The sequence below is a fragment of the Pezoporus flaviventris genome, unplaced genomic scaffold, assembly GCF_033815535.1.
Source record: "Pezoporus flaviventris isolate CSIRO_AGI_PZ_B2104156 unplaced genomic scaffold, CSIRO_AGI_Pfla_v1 ptg000069l, whole genome shotgun sequence".
Lineage (NCBI taxonomy): Eukaryota > Metazoa > Chordata > Aves > Psittaciformes > Psittacidae > Pezoporus > Pezoporus flaviventris.
In genome coordinates this window covers 1,156,193-1,181,525 of record NW_026892617.1, presented here as the reverse complement: position 1 = coordinate 1,181,525, position 25,333 = coordinate 1,156,193, and the positions used below count along the sequence as shown (strand labels likewise).

At 56.7% G+C, this 25,333-nt stretch overlaps 2 protein-coding genes across 5 annotated transcripts in view; one reads left to right on the top strand and one right to left on the bottom strand.

The window, feature by feature from the left end:
• Positions 1-25,333, bottom strand: part of OARD1 (O-acyl-ADP-ribose deacylase 1) — a 191,064-nt gene that overhangs the window by 137,655 nt on the left and 28,076 nt on the right. The window lies entirely within an intron of this gene.
• The window catches only part of FOXP4 (forkhead box P4), a 51,380-nt gene that overhangs the window by 13,818 nt on the left and 12,229 nt on the right, over positions 1-25,333 (top strand). For 3 of the 4 annotated variants that reach the window (XM_061471904.1, XM_061471905.1, XM_061471906.1), the window contains exons 2-7: positions 4,538-4,748; positions 11,937-12,026; positions 19,043-19,165; positions 20,957-21,043; positions 24,488-24,635; positions 25,048-25,252. In XM_061471904.1, coding sequence (XP_061327888.1) covers positions 4,554-4,748; positions 11,937-12,026; positions 19,043-19,165; positions 20,957-21,043; positions 24,488-24,635; positions 25,048-25,252 — 848 coding nt within the window. In that variant the 5' untranslated portion in view covers positions 4,538-4,553. The remainder of the gene's footprint in view (positions 1-4,537; positions 4,749-11,936; positions 12,027-19,042; positions 19,166-20,956; positions 21,044-24,487; positions 24,636-25,047; positions 25,253-25,333) is intronic. The other variant, XM_061471907.1, reaches the window with a different exon arrangement.

Here is a 25,333-nt window from a genome sequence, read left to right as displayed (position 1 = left end):
ATCCCATTAAAGCGGTGCCCAGGCTTAGCCAGTCCTTGGTTTCTTAAATCTCTTCTAATTTACAGTAATGCTCTAGATTCGTTTCAGCTCCTCCAGACTTGTATTTTAATCCCCTTTCCACATTTCCATGTGTTTATGTGTTAATTAAAGGGTAAAAAGCCACTCTCGGAGCAATCCCGGCTGCTGCTTCTCTTCAAGCCAAAGCCTTTTAAGATTAGCCAGCCACTTCCTAAAGCCTCACGGTGCTGGATCCGGATGGGCAGGTTGCTCAACTTTCCGTAGCTCGGAGCAGATCCGGTGCCTGGGCTCAAGCCTCCCCAAGTCCCACTCGTGCAGAGGAGCATCCCACAGGACTTCCAACAGCTTTGAGGGATTTGCTTGGTCCGTGCTCCTCCATCATCTGCTGGTACTTGCAGGAGAGGCTGCCAGAGGGAGAGCCCTCACGGTGATGCAAGGCAGCCCACAGCTCCCCTCCAGGTCCTGGCAGGGCTGGAGCTGGGAAGGGAGGGTCTGGAAAACTGCTTTGGAAGTGGGATGTAGTGGGAAGGGTGGAAAAAGCCTCCGGAGCATCACTGTAGCAGGCGGCTCGAACATGTATGCTGTCACCTTTGCTGTCCCTTGCAAACTGGATCAATATTGAGAACTTGCTCAGCTCGGGATGTGGGGTGGGAAGCGTTTTCCCGCTGGTGTTTCCCACTGTTCATCCTCATCCCTCCCGGGTGCCTTTGAGCTCTTTGGGTTTGGATGCGGGGAAGCCGAGGCTGAGGGGCACACAGCGCTATTGGCACAGGGATGGGGGCTTCAGGACAGGGATCTGCTGGCAGCAGGAGGAGGTGCCCGTGATGCCATGTCTGTACGTGGTCCTGTGAAGGGCAGCCCAAAGTTACAGAGCCCCAAAGGACCAGGGTATTGAGGGTAGTTAAAAATAGGAGAAGCTGCTGAAATAGGTGCTCAGCGACTGCTGCTTAGGAGCTCATGGGCTCGGCTGTACCTGTTTCTATGGGTCCCAGGGGCTGAAAAGCTCTATTCAATATTCCCGTCTGTGGAGGTGAATCAGGTGGAGAAGCGGCATCACTCCAATGGGGCTGGATGCTCCAAGATCCCTCAGGAGCTTTTGGGGAGAGATCACTCTGTGAATGCTTCGTCTGCTGTTCCTGCTCCTGAAGTCCCCGTGTTCTTGCGTGCAAATCTGTGCTTTTGAGTCCGCCAGCTCTCTTGCCTCTGTGCTCATCCTGCTCCTTCTACTCAGCTTGGAAAGGCTCCGTGGCGATGCTGGGCTCTGTGGCATGGCACACACGTGGTGCTCCCATGGGACATGGGGAGCATGGCACAGGCGTGTTGGGCACATGTGCATGCCACGTCCAACAGCCCAAGGAGCTGATCTGCCCCCCCCTCCCTGGCAGGGAAGCTCTGGGTATCCATCAGCCTGTTAATTGTGCTAATTAGAGAGTGTGGAGGTGTTAATTGGCAATCCCTGGTATCTGCCTGTTTGCGGCGGGGAGGGGGTGTCAATAAAACTGGATTGATGGCTTGGCGTGGCGCATGCACTTCGCAGGTTAGCAGCGAGTCAGGGGTGTCAGGGAAATGTGACTGCTCAGACGAAGCAATTGTTAATTAAAAAGCAACAGTAATTAATATCCACTCATTGCCATATGGTACTGCTAAAGGTTGGGGGATTCTTTACTCTCCTCGTAGTTCTGTTTCCCTTTCTTTGTCCTGTGAAAGGTGCACGTTTAAGGGAAAGGTGGGGGGGAAGGCAGAGCGCTTACTCCGTGGGGTGGTTTGGAGCCCGAGATGGGGATTAGCAATCCATTTGTGCAGCCTCTGTGGTTCCCCATTAGAGGGGTCTCCTCCCCTCCCCTCTTAAGTAAAACCACCCTTTTCTGCTTCATGTGACTGTCTGGTCAGGGTCCCTGCCTTAATGCCTTGGGAAGGTCTGATCCTGATTAGACCCTCTGGATACGAGCGTATGGAGAATCCCTGAAACACTGGCTGTGTTTAAACTAGAACAGATGAAAAGCAGGAGCCGGGATGCTGCGGCTTGTCCCATCTGTGCACAGGGATGCTCGAGTCGTGCAGCCGGGTTTTGCTCTTTCCAACGCGGCTTCAATTATCCCAGCTCGGTCCTGGCTGGAAAAGCGCTTGTTCCCGATTTAAGCCGCGTTCAGAGCGTTGCAGACCCTGGCTTCGCTCTTTTGCTGTAAGGTTTTGTAAAACTTTTATATGAATGGAAATATTTTCATTATTATTATGACTTTCTTTTATGACTTCCCTTGCAGCGCTGGGAGCGCAGACACCAGCGTCCCGCAGGCTTTGCGAACGGGAAGTCGAGTTTTACTAGACTTGGAAAGGGAACCCCTGGCCTGGTGTCCTGGGAATCGCCCGGCCGGACCCCAGCGCGGCTCATCGGCTCCGGCATCCCGCCTCTGGCCGGGCTGGGGATGACAGAGCGAGCCCATGGTCACAGCTCCTCCACCAGAAGAGATTTCCTCCTAATTCCCAGTAGTTACGCTTCAGTTTGTGCCCCGAAGCCAGGAAAGTTTTATATCCTTTCCAAAACCTTTTTTTTCCCCCTTTCTTTCCCTTTTTTAATACTTCCTGTTGTAACTCTGGATATTCTTGTTCTCCATATAAAAGTCAAATCGCTTTTTGAATCCCGCTGAGTTTCTGGCCGGGGCCGTGCCTTGTGACTGCCGGGCAGGGGCAGAGCCGGGCTTTCCCGGTGAGGCCGCTCGCCTGCTCCAAACAGTAGGAAAAGGGGGAAAGAAACAGGAATAGTTCAGTATCCCTGCAGGCTCTTGTTTGATTTGGGCAGGGGGAAAGGTGCTTTCTTCCAGGTTCTTTTGCTCCTAATATCAGTGAGCATCCCCATCCTTTCCTGGTCCTTTCTCGGGAAGCTGCTCCAACCTCGCCGTGCTCCGGCACAACCAGAGCCCAGTAATCCCGTTACCAAGCCGCCCCACTTGGGTTTGGTAGCACCAGGCCTAGCGGGAGGGAGCCGGCAGCTCCACATGGGAATTAATGTCAGTCATATACCCTGCGGAAATGACTTTTGAAATGCATATAATCTCCAACATGCAAATGAGAAGCTTGCTTCACCCTGTTTAATATGAATGATCAGCTTCTGAATAGCTATTATTACACGCCACATTTCAGCAATTATGTTGTTCGCAGTTTGTCTTTCTGTCTTTTGGGGCGGGGAGGGGGAAGACGGGGGAAAAAAGAGAAGAAAAAGGCAGAGAAACAGTATTTCTTCTCCCATCCCTCTTTCTTTATTCCCCTCCTGTTCCAAACTCACCAGCCAGCTGCGAACGGCGGCTGCCGATCCCACTCCAGCACCCGCTTAACGGGGAAGGAGATGGATTGAATGAGATCAAACTGTATCCTGTGCTGTTCCACAGAGCAGAATGTGTGTTGGGAAGGAGGGAGAGACCCCCTGCCCTGGCAGGGCTCCCTGTGAGCCACGGGTGTCGGGGCTGGATGTGGCCTCCAGGGCTCGGTGGCTGGGGTTGGTGCTGGATGCTCTGGTTGTTTCCTCCAGTGTTAGCCCGGATCTGGGAGCTTCTCCCAGGAAAGGGGCTGCTCAGGTTCCCAGCTGACAGGCTGCCTGCTGACCAGCCTAGCAGTGCAGGGACTCTCCATGTCATCGCCTTGAAGCCAGGATCCCAGCTCTCCTGCAGCCAGACGCACATTGGGGTGCAAGCGGCTTTCCCAGCCCGCAGCTCTCCCGGTGCCGATGCTTCCCTCGGGCTCCATGTTGTGCCTCAGGAGCTCTGTTGGTTGAGCTGAAGCTCCAGCCCTGAGGCTGCTGCCAGCATCCCATGGTGCTGCAAGTGTTGTGCTGCTGCCTGGTGAGAGGGAAGCCTGGAATTGTATGCAGTGAGGTGCAAGAGCAGCCACATGCAGTGAAGCGCCCAGCTCAGTCCTTTGATGGTACCCAAGGGGTGCATAGAGGTGCCAGGGATGCAGGCAGGATTTTCCAATGGGTGTTTCCTGGAGCACCTCACACTTTCATTCTGCCATGTCCCAGTTCCATTTGGGTACCCTTTGGGTTTCCTCATCTTGCTGGCAAACTTCATGCCAGGGAAGTGCTGGTTTGCTGGGAGCTGGTTTGTGGAAACGTGTGCTGGGATGCTGATGGTGAAATGCATGGCCCGGCTCCACGTGCCTGGGGAGCAGCCTCACTGTCTCCAACGCCTCAGAGTGAAATATTTTGGGATTCTGTGAGAAATGCCTGGATTCCTGGGGTTTTGTATCTTGCATCTGGCTGGGAGAAAGCTGAAAACACGGCGTTTTCCAAAGGGATGGGTTGCGCTTGTTTTCCTTAGCGTTGTGCAGTGCGTTCACGGCAGCTCATGCTGCTGCACAGTCGGGTTTTGGAGTCAATTGAATGTGGCTAAAACCAGCCAGGGTTTGACATCGTCTCCCTGCTGGACCTCATGGGGATGGGAGATGGGGCAGGGCGAGGATGGGGAATGTGGAAGTAGGGCTGTCAAGCAGGGGTTTCAGGCTCTCTCCTCCTCCTCCTGCTCCTCAGGTCCTGCTAGCAAGTCATGATGGTTGAATCCGCCTCGGAGACAATACGGTCCACTCCGTCCGGCCAGAACGGGGTCAGCAGCCTCAGCAACCAGCCCGATGGCGGCGGCACCGGCGGTGCTGCGGCGGGTGCAGGGCGAGAAGGAGCCACGAGCGGGGAGACCAACGGCGAGATGAGCCCCGTGGAGCTCCTGCACTTCCAGCAGCAGCAGGTAGGAGGGACACCCCGCTTCTTACCGATGTGAAACCCCAGGTTTGGGGGTAGCGCTGGATTTTACCCTCCTCTCGTCCCCCAGGGCTGGCACCAGGGGTTGCACCAGATTTGGCCATCCCTGATGAAGCTGGGGTGCGAGTGCTGCTGTCTTTGCGGGGCATATCCCTAAGGAGATGGAGCTCGTTGGTCCAGTGCAGCTCATGGGCTGGTACCTTCTGCCCCAGAGATGGCTGTGGTTTGGGGGGGTCCTGCCTGCTCCACTCCCGATGGGCACAGGGACCCACACAGGGTGCAGGAGAGCAGGGAAAAGACCTGTTGGATGTAAAATCAGGAGCAGGTTTTCTCCGGGTCTGTCTTTGGTTACCCAGGAGAGTGCCCAGAGGTGGTCCCCATCCTTGGTGGGGGTCCTGGTGCCTTCAGGTGGAGATTTAACCTCGCACGTCTGAAAATGTGGGACTGCCACATGTGCATGGAGCAGCTCTGCCCTCGAGCACGCATGTGTGCCCCTCGGGGGGCTGCGTGGCACACGTCTCCCCTTGCCTCATGTGCGCTGTGGGGAAGGGGGGGGCTCTGTGTGTGTGCCTGCAGGTTACCTTTCAAAACAAACTTGGGCAAACCCATAAATTTTCCTGCTCGGATACTAAATAAGGCAATGATCCCTGCCTGGGATGGAGATCGCCTCCCTGAGCCATAAATTCCAGCGTGAAAGCTGTAAAAAATTGCTGTGTCTGATACTTTAGTAGCGAGTGCTGTAAATCCATTACCTGAATAACAGCCGTTTCTCACGCAGTTAAGCCCCCCTTCCCCTGATCTGAAGGCTAATCATGCGTGTAATGCTGCTGCGAGTCACCCTGCCAGGGACGGAGCCTGCACGGTGCACATCAGAGGCTGGGCACCGTGGTGGTGGAACAGGGTCACCTCCTCGGCAAAATAAGGGGGAAAAGGGATTTTTTGCAGGTGCTGTTGGCTCATCCCTGTGGATGCTGCTCCCGCCCTGCCTAAAGGACATCCTATGTTTGATTTGCACCCTCTTGCACTTCTTCTTTTGGATTCCCAGTGTAACTGCCCTGGGAAACTCACTGGCACGTGGAATTATGAAGGCAGAGGGTTTGGTCAACTTCCAAAACCGAATGACATCCGCAATGACAGCACCACAGGGAAGGGGGAAAGAAACCATCGTGAGCGCTATCAATCTTCATGCTTCAGGGAACAGGCTGAGCACCAGCTGGGGTCAGGAATAAATGTCCCCATGTAGAGAGCTTTGCACAATTAGGTGCTTTATGAAGGCGTTGCGCCATCCTTGGGAGCATCCCATTGGCGCAGGCAGGATCTCGGACCACTGGGTTCTTCCCATCTCACAGCTCCTCCATCCCAGCTCCTGCAGTATTGGCCCTCAGTTCTTATTTAACTATATGAAATCCCCCCAAAACCCATTCGGGAGCGTGGAGGGGTGGACCCACCCCAACTCAGCAAGCCCTACCTGGCCTTGAGGGGCCACTGGTGGCTTAAAACTGCGTCTGTAGGGGTTCTTTCCCTGGGGGCATGTGCTCTGCTCTCTGTTTTGGCTGGTTTTGCACCTTTGGGTGACGTGAGCTGGATTGGACCTTTTTGGGTATCCGCAGCCTCCTTTTGAAAGGGTGAAATCGGGTACCCCGGTGCTTGTTGGCAGGGACTTCTCAGGTTAAACCCCACTTTCTGAGTGCTGCTCGGAGGTGAGTGCCCTCGGTGGGAGCTAGAAGGGAGCTGTGGGTATCGTGAGGTGTTCGGGGACCCCTTGAAGCTGGTTTGTGACTTCTGGGCAGTCCCCAGAGTAAAAGGATGGGGGTGTCCAGCTCTGCTCGCAGCTTTGTCACCCTCCTCCTTGCGCCTGCTCTGCCTGTCCATGTCGCTGCAGAGCATCCCGCGGTCTGGAGCATCTGGAGGGGAGCGGGAGACTGGTGGGATGAGGTGAGGAAAGGGCTGCGGAGCTGGAGCATCCCCCTCTCCCTTCCCTCCTTCCTTCCCCTCTCCCCCGCAGCCCAGGGGATGGCGTTCAGGTTAAATCCCTGGATTTCAATGGCAGGGTTGGGCTGAAAAGCTTGAATAGCGCGCGCCGGCATTGTCCCGGGGTTGGCAGAGGGGAGAGGTCGGCTGGGGGCATGGGAGGGCTCCCACCGCTGTTGCTGTGGGAACGTGGTGAGACCTCCAGCGCGGTGACATCCTGCAGCCGGGCTGCAAAGCACCGCTCATCACCGAGCATTCATCAGCTTTTAACGTGGGGCTGGCCCCCTGCCCCCTGCCACGATGGGTCCCCCCCACCCCGGGACCCCTCGGCTGTGCAGGAAACAGGGGCACCAAGTGATTGGGATGTTGCATCCCTGCAATGGGAGGAGGATGAGGGACGTGCCAGTTTGGGAATGGGGGTACAGGGGAGACCCATGGATGGGCATCGCACGTGGCCGCGTGCCGAGCAGGAGCTGCTCTCCCATGGTTTGGGTCTGTTCAGGGTTTCCTTGTGTCCCTGCAAAGAATCCCAGGTTCCAAGTGTAATCCCAGAGCTAGGGTTTAAACCATGGGGTGCAGAGGCTGCAGCTTCGGGAGTGCAAGGTGACTTGGAGCAGGGATGTCCATGGGGAGTCATGGGGAAGATCCCCGAGTGTGGCAGCTGCATGGTAGCCGTTTCCAACTTGTTATCCTATGGAAAAGGAGCCATCTGGAAAATCATCCTTTGGTGGGGTTTTATTATGCTAAAAGAAATTGCAGTTTATGGCAGGCACGTGTTGAAGAAATGTGAAGTTATTAAACAAAAGTAAGACTTTTGTCTTTAAAAAGAAGAAAATTGGACTTTCTTTTTTTGGTAGTTAAAGGGGGGGGCACTTCCTTGCCATGGCACAGATACTGTTCCATAAAGCATGTGATCACATCTCAAATATATTGTGTAATCCACTATAATTAGGGTATTTCAGATAAAATGAGACCGGAGCACTTAAGTGAAACTCATCTCTCCATAGGTGCTTTGATTTATACTTCCTATTTTACGGAGTACAAATGCAGGAGGGGGTTTCCCTTCTTGTTACTCTCTTTTTCCCTGCTGGGGTGGGCTTGTCAGGAGCATGTTCCTGGTGTTCTTCATTAGTGGGAATGGGTTTAACCCCTCGCCTGGCAGGATTGAAGAGTCAAGAGTGGAGGAAGCAAGTCTGCAGGCATTAGCGTGTGCAGCGATGGGAGTGCAGCCGGGGCTGCTGTCAGAAGGGCTTTGGGGGTTTTTTGCCTCCTTCCCCTATGAAGGATTATGTCATTTTTGTGAATTCTGATCTTTTTGGAGCCGTTTGGTTCTGGTTAAGCACAGCCAGGGCTGGGCTGGGTGGAAGCGCTTCTCAATATAGCATCATTTACCGTTAATATCCAGCTAAAAATACCCGTGTGTGTGTGTGTTGTTTTAATAGCTCTAATTCTGGAATGTGACGATGTCATTTTTATGAGGCTAGTGTAAAATTATTCCTTTTTTTTTTTCTTGATGTTTTTTCATCCCTTCCCAACCTCTTTCTATCCTCAAAAAGGACAGAGGGAAAAGGGACGATACAGACTCTCTTTGTAGATCCGCTTGCTGCCCCATTCTTTGCACAGTTCTTGGTTTAGTGTCATTTTTAGGGTGGCTTTTCACTTGCTGGACATTAAAACCCCGTTGCAGAGCTTTGATCCCGTCCAAGTGGAAAATCCCTCCCTGGGTTTGAGCAGTTCCCACCACAGGCCAGGCAAACCCACTTTGGCCCCAGCACCATAATTATATGTGTGCCCTCGTAAACTGAAATACGTGGTGGGATGAGGGAGGTCAGGAATACCCTGGGCAAAGCTTTCCCATGGGATGGGATGGAATGGGAGCTGCTGTCTCTGCTCCTCAAGCACTTCCATCACTGGGGCTGGGTGGGATGGGGCGGTCCCCGTGGAGAAAGGGATGTTTGTGGTGTTTGTCATGGGAAGCCAGCCAAGAGCTGGCCTTTGTGGGGAGCAACCGTCACGGACAGGGGTATCCTCCTGGCCAGAGCACGAGTGTTTGGGGGAAGGATTAACAATAATCCCAGGTACACTGGGTGGAAGCTGGGTTAACAGGCTGCTTCCCTGCTGGAGGAGGAGATGCAGCAGGTTTACCCAGTGAACTGAAGGGATTTGGCATCCCCAGGGGGAGATGAGAATCCCACAGGCTTGAGTACCCCAGAGTCCCCTGCCCTGGCACAGAAGCCTCTGCTCGCATGGGAGCAGCTCGGAGCTGGTCCTGGCAGGGTGGCTGCTGTCTGGGCAGAGCATTCCCACCCCTGGGATTAATCCCAGGCACTGTTTAGTTACTGACCCTTCCCTGTCCCATACAACCTGGTGTGTTACGTGCCACCGTGCAGCATAGGGCAGTTAGGGGCCACCCCCAGCAGAGTCTGGGTCTCCATCCTCTTCCTCAGCACTGAAACCTGCTGCTCTGGGGAAGGGCCAAGCCGACCAGCAGCAGCTCCTGATGGAAGTGTCTGAGGCATTACATACTTTTTTATGGGATAATTTGCTGATCAAAGGGAGCCATCCAGGAGCATGATGAATTTGACACAAGCCATTCGTTCCTAATTACGGGTAACGTGCTAATGGTTCTTGAATAACACCATGCAGCAGGATACGAGGTTTTAAAGAAAAAGTCATTTTTTCCCCTCTGGTTCCCAGAGCCAGGAGGTGGAATCCCATCCACTCTGCAGGGCAGGATTGCTTCCTTCTGCTCTCACATCTCCTCCGCCCGAAGGAAAGGATGGGGATGGGGGTGAACCATCCTTGGTCATCCCTATGGAAAAGCTGCACCCCAGCTGCAGGCCCCACTGCCCTGCAGGGTGAGGGTGGCGAATGCGGCTATAGCACAGGGCTCTGCATCCCCAAACCGGGTTCTTGGGGTTCCAACTGCTTCATGCAACAGGTCTGCAGCACCGTGTGCTGCCAGGCACAGCATCCACAGGCTCAGCTGGACTTGCTGCTGGTGATGGGAAGGGATAGATGGATGGATGGAGGGAGGGAGGAAGGGAAGGAGGGGGGAGGCCCCCATGTGCAATTGTAAGGCCATGTCAGTTTTGTTTCCTGTAAATCTTGTAATTTCGTGCTTCAGAGCACAACAAAGTGAGAGCCAGCAGGGAGTGAATTCAATTCCCCCCTGAGAGCTGCTGTGGTGGGGACACGGTGGCACCTGTGGCCAGCCAGTGTTTGGGGTTAGAAAGGGAGACACTGGGAGAAGTCCTGCACGGTGCTCGGCTTGGGCCCTGGCATCGTGTCTGTTTGTCCCCTCCTGGCTGTGTCTTCCATACCTGCTGCACTGGTGTTTGTTGGGCTGGGGCAGGGACCTGCCTCACCAGCTCGCCTGGGTGAGCTGCTCCTTGCAAACACGGGAGGGATTTCCCGTGGTGCAGATGGAGAACCAGATCCATGCAAGCCTCTGTCCATCGGGCACATGGCAAAAGCAGCTGAAGCTCGAGCAGCCGGTGTGCACCCAGGGAATGGTCCAGCACCCGTCCCTGGATGGGTGCCTTGGACCTGCTGCGCACTGAGCAGCGTCGCTTGAATCCCTCCACCCTGGGCTTTTAAAGGGAATTACTGTTTTCATTTCAAAAAGTAATTAAAATATCAGACCTTGAGCTGTCATAACTGTCACATAGTTTTTGTGTTCGCATTACCCATGCACATCTATTACTGTTAATAACAGGGAAATAACATGCCCGTGGAGAAACGCGCCTGTGTCAGCTCCAGGACATGGACCCCGGGCTCGTGCCATCAGGGTTCCCAGCAGCAAATTGCAGGGTTTTGTCCTCAAGGATTTCACGGTTTAGAATCGTTTGGATAATGCGAGTTTGCAATTTGAGAGGTTGGGCAGGGCTGGAGCATCCCCAGCAGCGGACAGGGATGCTCGGGAAGAGGCAAGGGGCACTTTGGGCTTTGGCTGCTGGTGGGTGCAGCCTGGGTGCATTATAGGAGTGTGATGTTAGGATCCCATCTGCTTTTGGAACTCCTGACCTTTTAGCTTTCTTGAGGCTGTTTGGTTCAAGGCATGTGGTGGCAACTGCAGCCAGGCAGGGCAGAGGGTGCCCTGTGCTGTGACTGGGGCACAACTCTTGGGTTTGGGTTCCTTGCAGTGAAATGATCATGGTCTGGATCTGCTAAATGCTCTGCTCACAGCCTCCACGTTCAGCAGTGGCTTTAAAATCACCTCTGGTTTTCAAGTGCACTTCTAATGCCTGTCCACATGCAAGGAGCGGGTCGGATGGATTGATCCAGCAAACCCCCCCCGTGGGGCACCGCTCGGACAGCCTTCGCTTTAGGTCTGTGCGTATTCTCTTCCCGAGCAACCCCCTGCAGAGAGAGGCACAAAATGGGACCTAAACCCCAGCCCTTCCATGGAGCTTTATTCCTTCTCTTGCCTCCTGATTGAAGCCCCTGGTTTGGGCCACGCTCGCCTGTGGCCAGCTCCTTTCTCCCCATTGTCTCTTTGCAGGACACTGGCCATGGCTCGCTCATGGCTGCTTGTGCCTGTTTCCACAAGTGGTTTTTATCCATTCGCATTGGTTTCTCCCTCTTTTACCTGTTGCAAACCATCCCAGCGAGGCAGCTTCATCCTGCAGCCAAGTTAAGGAAACCCTGAACTCTTTATAGGCAAGCACCCATTAAAATAAGCAGGTTTTGTCTTGGTCGCTTGTGTGAGTTCCTGACCTCCTCCTGCACCACTATAAACTCCATGTGGATGTGTTCATGGGTTATTAATTCAGGGTGGAATCCTGCACTTGGCCTGAGCTGAAGCTGGGCAATGAGTGGGACTTTCTGGGGCTCCGGTGTGGCAATCTGATGTAAAGTTAAATAGAGATGGGAGCTTTAGACATAAGGAACAGCGGCTGCAGCAGGAATGTCCTGGTGGCTCCATGCAGACGGGAAGTAAATCAGGGAGCAAACCCCTGCGAAGGACCTTTGGTTGGGTGTTGGCTGTGCTGAAAACCTGCTGAGGCACAAGGATGCTGGGGATGGAGAAGGGCTTTTGGAAGAGGATTGCCCCCGAGCTCCTGTGGCCCTCAGTGGCTCTGGGGTTGGAATGCTTGGTCTGTAATGGGATGTTCTGGTCACGCCCTTCTCATGCATCGCTTGAGGAGGAGGATGAGGCGGGCTGCCTTCCTCCTGCCCACCCGCTGTGTCTCTCTTGCAGGCTCTCCAGGTGGCACGCCAGTTCCTGCTGCAGCAGGCCACGGGGCTGAGCTCCCCCAGCAGCAATGAGGGCAAGCAGCCGGCGGTGCAGGTGAGCCCCAGGATGTGTGTGTGTCTTCCCCTTCCCCATCACCCCTTTCCCAGGAAGGGCTCAGCTGCAGTTGGATGCTGTGGGAAACCGCACGGGCAGACGCACATCGCCTCTGGCTTCGGGATGGCTGGAACACACCAGGAGCCCCCAGAGAGTTAAATTCTCTGTAAACCTCCAGATATCTCTTCTTTTGGGGGGGTTGTGGTGTCCCCGTTGTGTGCTGAGGTGGTGGGAAAGGGTGATGCGAGGGGAAGGTTGGCTCCAGGCAAGGTGAGGACTGGGGAGGGAAGGTTGCTGTGTGCCACCATCCCTTGGGATGGCATTTGTAGAGTTTCCCAGGGTGGGAGCACCCCAGGATTGATGCTGTGTGTGGGTGCAAGACAGGTTCTGTGTCATAGGACAGGGCAAAGGCCCATCTAAGGTGGGGATTTTATGGCACTGGCAGGAAAATGGGTCTTCAGGTGGATGCAGCACCCTTGGGTGGCATCCAGCTCCCATATGAGAGAGGGGACCTCCCACTTGCTGCTCTCCTCTGCCAAAGGGAAGGGACAGAAGAGGGATGTGAACCTGGGGAGCGGGGGAGGCAGAAAGAAGCAAAGCCCTAAGCGATGGGAAGTGCCAATTTAAATAGCTGTGTGGAGGGGCTCTCCCTTCAGGCTAATTAAATTTATCAGAGAACAGCAGGTTACTTTATTAGAGCCACGTGGGTTTAATTAACAAAGGAAAGTAATTAGCACAAGCACTCTCAGAGCTGGAGGTCCTGCCGATGCCAGGCTGAGCCGGCACGAGAGTGGGAGCCAAGGCTGGGATGGGACATCACTTGTCCCTCCCTTGGCTTGGGAAGCCAGGGCATGGCTGAGCCTCAGCCAGTGCATCCCGGTGCTGGGTGGGCTCCTTGCAGGGGTCATGGAGCCTGGAGCCCTTGGAAGCCCTGCTGGGATGGGAAGCAGGAGCCGGGTCCGGGCAGTGGGAATTAGTCAGGGCTCCCGCGGCGCAAACAGGCGGCTTTTTCCAGTGGTGCTGGCAGGAAGGAAATGCAGTCACTGCATGGAAAACGTCTGCGAAGGACAAAGGCAGCGAGGGTGAAGTCAGATTCCGGTAACCGGCGCCTCGCTCCCCTCCATGGGTGCGTGTCCCTGCCTGTGCTCTCCTGCCTGCGCTTCTGCCTGGCCCTCGCTGCCCCATCTCCATGCCCTTCCCTCGCTCAGCATCCCATTCCCGATGGCTTTTCCTTCCTCGCCTCCCGTCCCTGCCCATCCTTCCAGCGGCTCTGCCGGACTGAACTGGATCTGCCTTCGCTTCCCCTCCTCCCCTTCTCCCTTGCAAAAGGACTTGTGAAAGTTGTAGACGTGAGTCAGAAATAGCTCATAACTCAGCAGCGACCGGCCTCTTCCTCCCACCCCGGCCCGGCCGGCAGCTGGAGCAGGATTTGACCGAGGGGAGATAGAGGATTAAGCAGACTCCTTTGAAAGGAAGTTTATCTAACGACAGCGTGGTGTGGATGAGACTGGCCAGGACGCCTGGAGGAGGAGGAAGGCTGGGTCCCAGTGCAGCAGCCGCTGGCTGGGGAGGGATGGGGGAGCATGGCAGGAGTGGGGTTCATTGCAGTGTTTGGGAGCCAGCCTGGGGGCTGGATTTCCACATCGCTTGGGTGTTTTGGGGCGATGGAGAAGATGTTTCAGTGGCCCCTCCTTTGCTCCCGTTCCCAGGATGGTCCCAGTGTCAGCAGAGAGCCGGAGAGCTGCGCAACCCCATGCACTTGCTGTTGCAGGAGCAGCTCCCCACTGCCTTGCTGATGGGGATGGGACGTTCATGGGGCACCCAGCCAGCAGGAATACTAACAGCACTCAATGTGTGCTCTGAACAAGCTGCTGAGCTCAGCAGGGATCTTTGGGATCTGGGTTGTTTTGGAGCATCTGTCTGCCCCCAGATGCCTGGAGGTGTGTGGGGAGAGCCTCAGAGCTGATGCTCGAGCTACAGCTGGAAACAACCTGGAACATCTTCAGATGGGTTTATTTCTTTGCAACTTGAAAACTGTTAGAAACTTGCCAACAAAGGGTTGCGTTGGAGGACTCCTGGTCTGCAGGGTGCTCCTCTCCTGTGGGAGCTGATCCCGCAGGATCCTCCTGGCGTGGGGAGATGCTGCTGGTATCCAGGGAAGCCACGGTGCGAGGTGCTGGAGCATGTTTGAGCTGGCGTTTGCAGTGCTGGGGTATTTCTGGCTTGGAGGCATTGCTGAACCCTGGGCGCCTTCTTTGGGGTCCCTTCCCCAGCTCAGAGCCGGGGCTCTCCCACAGCAACTTGCCGAGGTTCAGAAGCCTCTGAGGTGGGAGAGGGGCTGGCGGGAGGGAAGGGGAGAGGAGTTTGGAGCGAACAGTGGGAAATTGCTTTCCTTTCGTCTGCGGCGGCCGGGGAGGGCAGCGGAGCGGAAAAGTGCATTTTGTTGATTTGAAACTTGAGTGCAATGGGTAATGGAGACAGATCAATACCAGCCCGCGCGCCTTCCCTCGCCCGGACAGAGCTCAGCAGCGCGTCCGCCGCGCTAGGTTTTTCCATTTGAACTCGCAGCACCAGTGTCTGTCCCCGGTCCCCCTCGTCCTTCCCGGAGTTCCTTGCCATGTGCTTTGGACTGGCAGGGAAGCAGAGTTGTCCCTTCAGTCCCTGCAGGTTTCATCAGCACCCAGTGCCCGTGGAGAACACGTGGGATCCTGCCCCAAGGAAGGTGGTGCCGGGCACAGCATCGCCACTGGCATCGGCATCCCCCAGCCAAATCCCTTTCAACTTCAGTGGCACACAGTCCAGCTATGGGTGATCATCCTAACAAGGATGCACGTTGGGTTGAACGTAACAGGGATGGATTCCTTCTTTCCTTTCATGCAACATAGTCAGCGGTCAGTTGTCCTCCATGCAGCTACGTGGGTGCCCCCTCGCCCTGTGCTGCTGCCACCCTCACCCAAGGCAATTAATCCTCTTTTGTGAAGGCTGTTCAAAGGATTCATAAAAGCCCCATGGAGCTGGAGCTCCCATGCAGATCTGGGTTTGGTTTCTCCTCTGATGCTGGGTAGGTTTTGGTCTGGCATCGCTGTCTCATCTCAGTGAGATCTGGGCACAGCGTGGTGTGAGCAGAAGGGGTAGAGCAGCGTCTGGGTGGCCCTGTGCCACCCGTCAGGGTGTATAAACCCTGGCTGATGTGAGTGGCATCATTGCTGCCTGGCCTCAGGCATTGGAAGCTCTCGCAGATGGTCTGAGCCAGCAGAACCTTGGCACTTGCTCGGGGATGCTGCACACAGGAGGGGATGTGGGGATGTGCTTGCGTGCTTCGGCTGGGCTCGGGGTGGAAGGTTTGCTCTTCTCCAGCTGCAGCAGTGAGAAGTGGGTGCTCTGGGGGGGTATTTGCTCATCCCCTGCCCCTAAAATCAGACCCGAAGCTGCTCTCGGTGGTGGTTCTCCCCCCTCCCTGCCCTGTTCCCAGCTCCCAGATGAGCTCATTTGTTGCTATAGGTTTTGGATTTGAAAATGGTGTTAAACAAACAAGAAACACAGTGCAGACATGTTTGTTGTTGTGTCTATTTGGGAGCTGGACCCCGAAATCAGATCAGGGACAAGGATGTGCAGTGCCATGGGCCCTATGGGAAGCATAAAACACTCCAGGTAGCTGGTGTGCACCCACATGGGGAGAGGTTTGCTCAAGGCCAGGTTGGATGGGGCTTGGAGCAAGCTGCTCTAGTGGAAGGTGTCCCTGCCCGTGGCAGGGGGTTGGAACTGGATGAGCTTTAAGGGCCCTTCCAACCCAAACCAGGCTGGGATTCTATGATCCTTGGGCTTCCAGAGGCTCCCAGGTCATCCGGGATGGAGGGGATGAGCTCTGGTCTGTGCCTGCCCCAATGCAGGAGCTTTATGTGTGGTTTTAGGTGTGGACCTGGAAATGCTCCCTCCAGCTTCCAGCATGCTCCCTGGGGACACTGGGGCTCCTGCATCAACCTCCCTGCATGGGTGATGCATGGCCAGGAGGTGACTGTTGATGCAGGGGTTGAGGACTGGCGATGGGGATATCCCGGTGCTGGTGCTGTGCCGAGCCACGGAACCAGGATCAGCCATGGGGCCACGGCTTCCCCCGCTCTGCCTCATGGCTGGGAGCTGCAATCCGCTTCCCGTCAAAACAACATAAAAACCCTAAGGAAAAGCAAAGCGAGAGCATCGCTCCGATGCTGCTGCGGCCATCCAGCCCAGTCCTGTTTCTCTCAGCCAGCTTTGGCAGAGCTGCCCTGTGCCGAGTTTCCCTGTAAAACCCGTCTGCTTTTCCACCCTCTGCCTGGTGATGCCGGCACGCAGGGATTGCAGCAGCCGGGACCACCTGGAAAAGCACCCCCCGGAGATACCGCTCGCGGTGGGAGCCGCAGCGCCGGGCTGCTGGGAGGCAGCAGAGCTGGGAGTGAGCAGTTGTGTGGGGTGGCAGCCGGCCAAGGCGTGAGTCAAACCCTTCCTGACGCGGTGTCTGGCAGATGCCAGCTCGTGACGCTGGGACCTGCTTCCCAAGGGATTTGCCGGGTGCAGCGCGAGTGGTGCCTGGGCAGGGGATGGTTGGAGGAGGCAGCTGGGTACAGCTCATCCCTTGTGCCTCCTGTGTTGCTCTGCTTGGCACCCTTTGCTCTCTCTTGTGGTGTTGACTGCCTGGATCTGAGCTTTGGAGGCGACCGTTGCCCAAAAACCTCCTGTTATCCAGGGATCCTAAGAGAAGAAGAATCCAGGGAGACCTTAGAACTGTCTTCCAGGGGGCCTGTAAGAAATAAGAAGAGGGGCTTTGGACAAGGGCATGCAGGGACAGGCCAAGGGGAATGGCTTTAACCTGCCCGAGGGGAGACTGAGATGAGCTCTTAGGCAGAAGCGCTTCCCTGTGAGGGTGCTGAGGCGCTGGCACAGGGTGCCCAGAGAAGCTGTGGCTGCCCCATCCCTGGCAGTGTTCAAGGCCGGGTTGGACACAGGGGCTTGGAGCAGCCGGCGCTGGTGTATGTGGTGACCGGCTGCAGTGGGTCAAAACTTGCTGTAAATGGGAATTTCCCCTAAAGAAAGTTCCTGCCCCCCCTGGAAAACCTGAGCTGGGACAAGGAGGGAAATTGTTCACGTGGCTTCAGCATCAGTTGGGGCTCAGGTTGGTGGTGAAGCCCGGGTGCCCCTCACAAGAGCCAGCACCGGTTCACCCCATTCACCCCCTTTGGAAGCCACCACCATTTCCCCGTGTCAGCTCTGCATCCGTGCGCAGAAGAGGTGGGGGGGGGGGGGGGGGGAAGCCATTTAATGCAGACAAAGGTTGTATGAAAATATAATTCTGCTTTTGTTAGCAGCCATCAAACTCTAAAAAGCATCACTTTTGTTTTCTTGTAACATTGTGAAAACCTCGTGTCGGATCGAGAGCTGGGGCCCTCTCGACTAATCGCCTCTCCTTTGTGTTTTTAGATTATAGGGGCAATTAGTGTTGTCAAAACCTCTGGCAATTCTCTTTGCTCTTGACAGGGTGTCAGTCCGCTGGGCGAGAAATGGAAGGTGTTATAACTCTCCGGTAATTAGGATGCCTCCGATTTGAAAATGCCAGCAAACGGGGTGGGAGCGGGCGCACGGAGGGGGTGGGAGCCCGCCCGGAGCGGGGATGCGGAGCAGCAATTAATCAGGGGCTCTCATTCTGAGCACGTTGCCAGCTGATGAATTGGCAAAGGGAAAGGAGCGGGATGCCCGTGCTCCTCGCACCGGCCTCGCGAGCATCCTCCCTTCCAGATGTTCACCGAGGGCTTGCACAGCTGTCTGTGAGCACCTGAGCGCAGAAACAGCTTTGTCCCAGTGCTGGTGCCACGGAGCGGGGGGGCTCCCATGGTTCCAGCACCCCTTTGCTGGGGATGCTCCTCCCAGCCGGAGCAGGGGAGGGTGCCCCGCAGCAGCCTTTGGGTGTGAACATGCAGCAGTTAATCAATAACTGACACGAAGGCAGCTGAAGAGGGGGGGAACTGCCGGCCACAAATGAAACTCGGCCGCTGGCCATGCCTCCCTCCAGCAAAATGCCTGAGTAAACAGATAAGCCTTTGCAATCTCCCTTGAAGGTCAGTGTGCTCCAGCCTGGCACCCAGCACAGCCAGGAGGGACTGAGTGGGGCCTCCCGGTGGTCCCGTCCCTGCTCTGTGTCTCACTGGGGGTGGCTGAAGGGGGGAAGCAGCCCCAGCATCACTGGGCAGGAGGGGCTGGCAGGCACCAGGCTCTGAATCCGGTTGGTTTCTTTCTCTGTCCCTTGGTCTCTGAGGTCCTGCGACTTTGGGAAGGGCTTTGGGCTGGTGGGCTGGGAGGAGGCAGCATCGCTTCACCTGGGCAGGAGTGGTGGGGCTGGGATCCATCACTGACACCTCTCTGGTGCTTTGCCGCGGGGTGTGGACCCGTGTGATGATAACCAAAGGCAGGGTATGTCAGGTTCTCCCAGCCTTCCCTTTGCTTGGCATGGTAATTGTGAGTTACTGGTGTCAGCTGGAGGTAAAGCTTTGATGTGTGTCTATGGAAAACCTGGTAACCTCTTCCTCCGTGCTCTGCTCTGCAAAGTTATTTGGGTGATCGGTATCTTCCCCGCTTCCCTTGGGGTTTCCCTCCTCCCTGCATCCTTCGGGACCTGGAGGGAAGGAGCAATGCCCTGCACCTTTCCCCTGCTCATGGAAGGGGAAGGGAGCTGTGGTTTGGAGCTGGCTGCCCATGTGCTGCTGGCTCCTCCTGACTCCCAGGTCCCCCCAGCTAAACTGCATTTAAAGACCCTATGGGCAGAGAGCATCCTGCCCCGGGATGGGAGGGAGCTCAGGGCTTAGGAAGCTTTGTCCCAGTGCCAGCTGCACCATGGAGCGTGTCCCTGTCATCACCAGTCCCCCTTGTGCCCATGTCAGTGGCCTGGAGGTGCCACTGGGGTGGGGGGCATGGATGATGCCCCAGGGGGTGGCATCAGGGGAGGGTTTTCCACGTTGGGATTGGTGACGTGTGTGTCCTCTCCGCAGGTCCCCGTGTCCGTGGCCATGATGTCCCCGCAGATGATCACGCCGCAGCAGATGCAGCAGATCCTGTCACCGCCCCAGCTCCAGGCCCTCCTGCAGCAGCAGCAGGCGATAATGCTGCAACAGGTAACGCTGCTCCTGGGCAGCTCCTTGGTGATCCATGAACTCTGGAGCTTGGTGCAGGCAGGCGGATGGGTCCTTTCCTCCTTGGGCTCCTGCATCCCCCATGTGTTTCCTTAGGGATTCCCAGCATGTCCAGTACCAAGGGATGAAAAGAGCTGCAGGTGCTCACAGTGCTGGCAGAGCCAGATGCTGCTGCCTGCAGCCAGAGTGTCAAAGCCCAAAAAGCTCCTGCACAAGGGCTGGTCTGGAGCTGCCCAGCTCGTGGGGTCAGTGTGGGTGCTCTTGGCTCTATGGGACCCCAGGCAGAGCCTCTGTGGTCACTACTTGGGCTTTGGGGTCGGTGTCTGGGTCCAGCTCCAGTGCGTGGGTTTGTTTCTCACGCCCCGCTTGGCTTTTCTTGAGCACTTGTCAAGTGTAAACTGAACAGGGAGGGAAGAAAAAGGAAGAGACAGAAAAAACCAAACCTCAGCTCCAAAACAAAACAGGTCTGCTTGGGTAAACACCTCCCGCCGGCGGGAGGGAGAGCAGGAGAAATCCCACAAGCATCCTCCCCACCCTTCCTCCTGCCTCCAGTACCTGTTTACTCCAAACAGGCTGATAAGGATTCAAGGTTGGCCCCAGGGAAAGAACAAAGGGTAAACACTACCCTGGGTGGGTCCTTCTGCAAGGCTCTTTGCAGCCGGATAAAGAAACACGTTTGACTGCAAATTAAACAACCCAGGCCGGAATAGCTCGCATTCTCCACCAGAAGAAAACCAAACATCACACCTCTCACCCCTGACCCAATGTTCCTGCAGCCCTGCTCGACCATGCTGCAGAGCCCTGCCTTTGATTGGCTTTTGGGTAAACACCCGGCTCTCCAAACCTGTCCGCAGACAGAAAGAGCAGAGCTGCTGCTGTCAGCGCTGTCAGCCCCGAGCTGATAAAGGCTTCCCGGCATCCAAAGGGGCATTCCTGAGCCACCACCGGGGGGGGGCACGGGATGGTGGGAGGGGGCTGCTGGGTACCGGTGACCTCCCGCTGCCTCCGGCCCCCCCCCACGCCAGCAAATCCATCACCAACAGTTTAGTTAGGGGCCAGGCGAGAGCTGGCAGCAGGTCCCAGACTGGGACCCTCTTGGTGGCTCGGTGCAGGGCTGGGGTGGTTTTGTCTCTTCTGCTGGCCCCTCTGCTTTGCCTGGGTGCTGCGAGGGGCCAGGTTGCCCGTGCTTTTCCATGGTGTCCGTGGAGCGGGATGCAGGTCAGAGCCCCTAACACTTGCAGGGTTCCACTGTGCAGACCAAGGGCTGTGGCTCCTCCTGGCCTCTTCCCAGGGGTGTTTTGGGGTCCCACTGTGCCAAAGGTGGCATTTCTCCACTCATGATGTGCCAGAGCATCTGTCAAAGGGTTCACCCTCCTCCTGGCGGTTCACATTCCCCTTAGGACACGCGGGAATTACTGAGCTAGGGATTGTGTCCCTCTTCCTTGGGGCCGGGCCAGGCCAGGCAGAGCCGGGGCAACAGGTCAGCATTAGAACGGATGGCAGGTTTGGTTTGGTGGTGTTCAGGGGTTTCACTTGCTGTGGGGATGCAGAGCCCTTGGGAGTGTGTCCCAGGGTTTCTTCTGCAGCCGTGGCTCCTTTGGAGAGGACTTTTCCTCTTAACCCACCGCCAGGAGCCTGCCCTGACGGCGTGGTGCCAGGCACTGACGTGGCTGCGGCAGAGCCGGTGCTGGGCATGGGGTAGTGCCAGGCAGGGAGACGTGACCAGGGTGTTCCTGCTGCTAATTTTGCTCTCTCCCCTCCCGTCCCTCCCAGTTACAGGAATACTACAAGAAGCAACAGGAGCAGCTTCACCTGCAGCTATTGACACAGCAGCAAGCTGGAAAGCAGCAACCCAAAGAGGTGAGCTCACGCTGACGGGTTCTGGGCCATCAGATCTGGCAGCAAATAAAAGGGGGCCCAGCACAAAACAAGGTGTGTGTGAATCCCAGCACGCAGGGAGCCAGCAGGGATGGGGCATGGGGACATCCTGCTCATCCCTTCCTGAGGCACTGCCCCTGCCAGGCTCTTGGCACAGCGTGGGTCCGGCAGCCCCTCCTGAGCAAGCTGGCACAGCAGCACCCTGGCAAGTGGGTGAGCAGGGCTGGTCAGATGGGAACCCAATCCAGGGCTTTTCCTGCTGGGAAAGGCAGCTCTGCAAGACCCAAACACCACATGAAACAGCAGCCATGCCAGGAAAGGCCTTTTCCAATGGGAGATGCCCCCCGATGACCAGGCCCTTTGCTAGCAGACAACTGCTTATTCTGGTGTCATTGCATCAGTCTTGTATAGCTCCCTTTACACAATGGGTTTTGCTCTCCTTTCCTTAAAAAGGACTTAAACCTTAACTCTCTTTTCAGGGAGGAAGTGTTAAAGCCCAGACTCTGCCCTGGGGTGGCTGCAGCGGGGGCTTCAGCAAAGCCCACACCAGCACAGGAGGAATGGGGTGGCAGTGGCAACTCTGGATGGGATTAGGACCCACTCAAGCCTTCGGTACCCTTTGACCCAGGCTTTCAGTGCAGGATCTTGGTGTATTTATGCAGTGTGCGCAGGGTCAGGCTTTATCGGAGCCATCTCCAGGAGCTGGAGTAGCTGCTCGTGCTCCGGGAACGGGGGAGGCATAAATCTGAGCTTCCTCAAGGACTTTCCTCTTGGCCATGGTGATGTTATATTGCAGCAGCGAACAGGGATATAATTAAGCCCTAACAAAGGGCTTGCTTAGCGGCTTCCTGGTCTAAAAAGTACAGGTTAACTTTTAATTAAATGGTACAGAGGAGACAAGAAACTTATCCGCTAACAAAGTGAGTGGCTGGCAGGGCGGGAGGGGAATTAGGTGATGCTGAGGGCGCGTGTGCCCAGCTCCTGCAGCATCACCACCCCGTGGCTATTGAGATCACTGAGGGGATCTCCATAAGTGGATGGCAGAGCATTCCCCCTCCCCAGAGCACCCCAGCTCGGCTTTGTGGGGTCGGCTTCACCCTGAGAATTTGGGCAGCTGCTGTTAATGAAGCCTCATGCTGGGAATGAATGGTGATGCCGCTGCTTCCCCCGACGGCACAGGGAATAGCTGGCATGTCTGGGATGCCGCCACAGAGCCGCTCTTGGCCGGCGTCAGCTCCCTCATGGAGCTCCACAATGGTGTTTAATTACAGCCCTGCTGCAAGGTTTGTGAATTGGGCACCTTCTGCTTTCCCTCTGCTTGATTCCAAGCACTCGCCATGGTGTCATTGGATGTCTCTAAGCGCGGATAGGGATCAGCAGGTGGGAATGGCTTTGGTGCAGAGCAGCAGCATCTGGTGGAGCAGCAGCACGGCTGGAGGTCCCCCAGTGAGCACAGGGAAGGGGAGAACAGGAAAAGAGGGAGCGCGAAGGGTGGGAATGTGTCGGAAGCGCCTGTCGGCAGCATCCTGTCCTGGAGGATGCAGGGGGTGCTTTGTGTCTGTGAGCTGGGGTGCAGGGAAGGGGCCAAGCAGGACAGCTCATGCATGCATCCCGCCAGGATGGGGCTAAGCTGCAGCACATCCCAGCCCATCCTGGAGCCTTTTCCTGCCTTGGGGTGTGAGTGTGAACCCCCAGCTCTAGCAGCATCCCGAGCATGGGACTGAGATGGCTCCAGGCCCTCGTGACAGGAGGTGGTGAAGCTGGGCTCTGCCATCCCACTCTTTCCCAGTTGCTTTTCCTCTTCAAGCCCAGCTGCTGCAAGCAGCATCCGGGTGCAGAGACCCCAATATCCCCTGCGTTCGAGGCCAGTGGGTCTCCATGTGCCCCTCAGAGCTGCTGGGGCAGGGAGTTGTCCCTCTGCCGAGTCTGTTGGGGTAGGGGAAGACGGGGGGGGGATGCAAGGGGGCTGCCTGCTGCCTAACCTTGGTGTCAGCTTAATGAACTGCTCCTGTCAGTCCCGCATGTCACGCCGAAACTCCTCCTGATGTGCTCATAAATCAAAGTGACGGCGGCTCTTAGCCCGGTAGCTGCACCCAGTCATCTGCGTCTAATGTACGGCGAGCGCAGGCGAAGCGCTGGACCCCGAGCCCCTGCACTGGGACAAGAGGCAGAGTTGGGATGCAGGGGGGGTGTCTGGATGCTAAGCACAGGATCTGGCCCTAATGCAGAGCAGCCTCCTCTTGGAGGGGGGGGGGGGTGCTGGGGGTCCCTTTGGGAGCGACCCAGGCAGCATTTGCCAGGAGGGGAGAGGAGCTGGTGGAGTGATGGCCAGGGAGAGGTTTTGGATAAGGCTGGGGCTGACAGCGTCTCACAGCCCTGCCTTCTCCAGGGCAAACTGAGGCTGGTGGGTGGCTCTGCTCATGGGTACACCTCTTCACCCGTCGCACTCAGTGGGTTTCGGACGTTGCGGTCTTCAGGCTCTGTGGGGCAGTGGCAGTGGCTTCTCCCGAATCCCCTGCTGCTGCCAGCTCAGATCCTCCCGACCTGCACGCAGCGTCTGTGCAAACAGGGCTCTGAGGGGTTCCAGGGGTTACGGGGACGCCTGCCCCGCTAATGAGGCCGGGCAGGCCTGGGGCAGCTCCGCTCTCGGATTAGCAGCTGCCTGTCCCCATCCCTAATTGAATTCTCTCCCCTTCAGTTAATTCTCATGGATTTCTTGGTGCCTCCCCAGGGACTCGGCCTGTCTAACTAGTTTAGGGCCAGCTCTGCCGGTCAGAGCGTGGCCGGCTCCTGGGGATGGTGGGAGAGTTGCCTACTCCGTGTGTGCTTGTGACTGGGGTGAGGGTGATGGGCACCTGCTCCCCTGTGACCCTGTCCAGGAAGGGGCTCGTAATGGTCATTTTTGGCAAATAGGAACCATTTCCCTGTTCAGAGGAGGGTCCTGTGCATCCAGGATGCTTTCTGGGTGCTGGCAGCCCCCTTGCTTTCAGTGATGCTCATGGGAGCTCACCCTGTGCTGTGGGACCTGCTCTAGTGGAAGGTGTCCCTGCCTGTGGCAGGGGTTTGGAACGGGATGATCTCAAGGTCCTTTCCACCCCGACCCAGTCAGTGATTCCATGACCCCACAGCTGGGCTCTGCGTGTTCCGAGCCTGCTCTCTGCTCTGAGCAAGCCCCCAGCTCCGCTCACTCCCTCTCATTTCAGCGCTTTATTTTTCCCTTCCCCTTTTCTTCCCCTCCTCTTCCGACAGCTCCAAGCCCAGGTCCTGCTGAGCCGCAAGGGGAGCGGCCCCGCAGCGGGATGGAGCACGCAGGGCTGCAGACCCATCGCCGCGGGCACCCCTCGCTGCTGCCATCATCCCCTGCGAGGCTCCTGCTGCAAGGCTGGAAATAACAGGCTCTGATTTCTCGCTTTTGTCTCCCGGCAGCCGTTAGGGAACAAGCAGCTGGCCTTCCAGCAGCAGCTCCTGCAGATGCAGCAGCTCCAGCAGCAGCACCTGCTAAACCTGCAGCGCCAGGGGCTGGTGAGCCTCCCACCGGGGCAGGGCTCTGTGCCCCTGCAGACCCTGCCCCAAGGTAAGGATCCTGCGGTGAGGAGCGCGTTGGGGGGGGCCCCACGGCTGCAGCTTCTCCCTGCTGCGGGTGAGGGCGGGCTGGGGACAGGCCTGGGTCACTGCTTTTCCCATCTGAAGTTTGGGAGCTGATTGCGTTAATGCTGGAGCAGCTCGGGAGAGTTGGAGCTGGGTCATGTGCAGGGTTGGGTCCTGGTTTCCTCTTGCGTTGAGGTATGGGAACTGGGGTCTCCTCCCCTTTGGGGATGCTCTGCTGGACTCCGGGTGCTGCGGTGGGCATCACGATGGGGCTGTGTGTGCTTGGCCTTGGGTGATGATTTCCTGGTGCTGGGTCCCAAGCCAGCCCGGTGCCTGGGTGCCAGTGGGTGCTGCTGCTCCTCCCCGCTGACAGTGGGTGCTTTCTCCCTGTGCCATAGCTGTGTGCCCCTCAGACCTCCAGCAGCTCTGGAAGGAGGTCACGGCCGCCCAGCCCGTCGAGGACAGCATCAAGCAAGAAGGTCTCGACCTCACCACCAACACCTCCAACTCTACCTCGTTTTCGGCCGCCAAGGTCTCGCCTCCCATTTCCCATCACCCTCTGCCCAATGGACAGAGCACCATGCACACGCCGAGAAGGGACAGGTAGAGCCGGATCTGGCACTTTGTGTTTTTACCCCAGGAGAGGTGGGAAGGGGCTGGGATCCATCACCTGTGGGGCTGGGA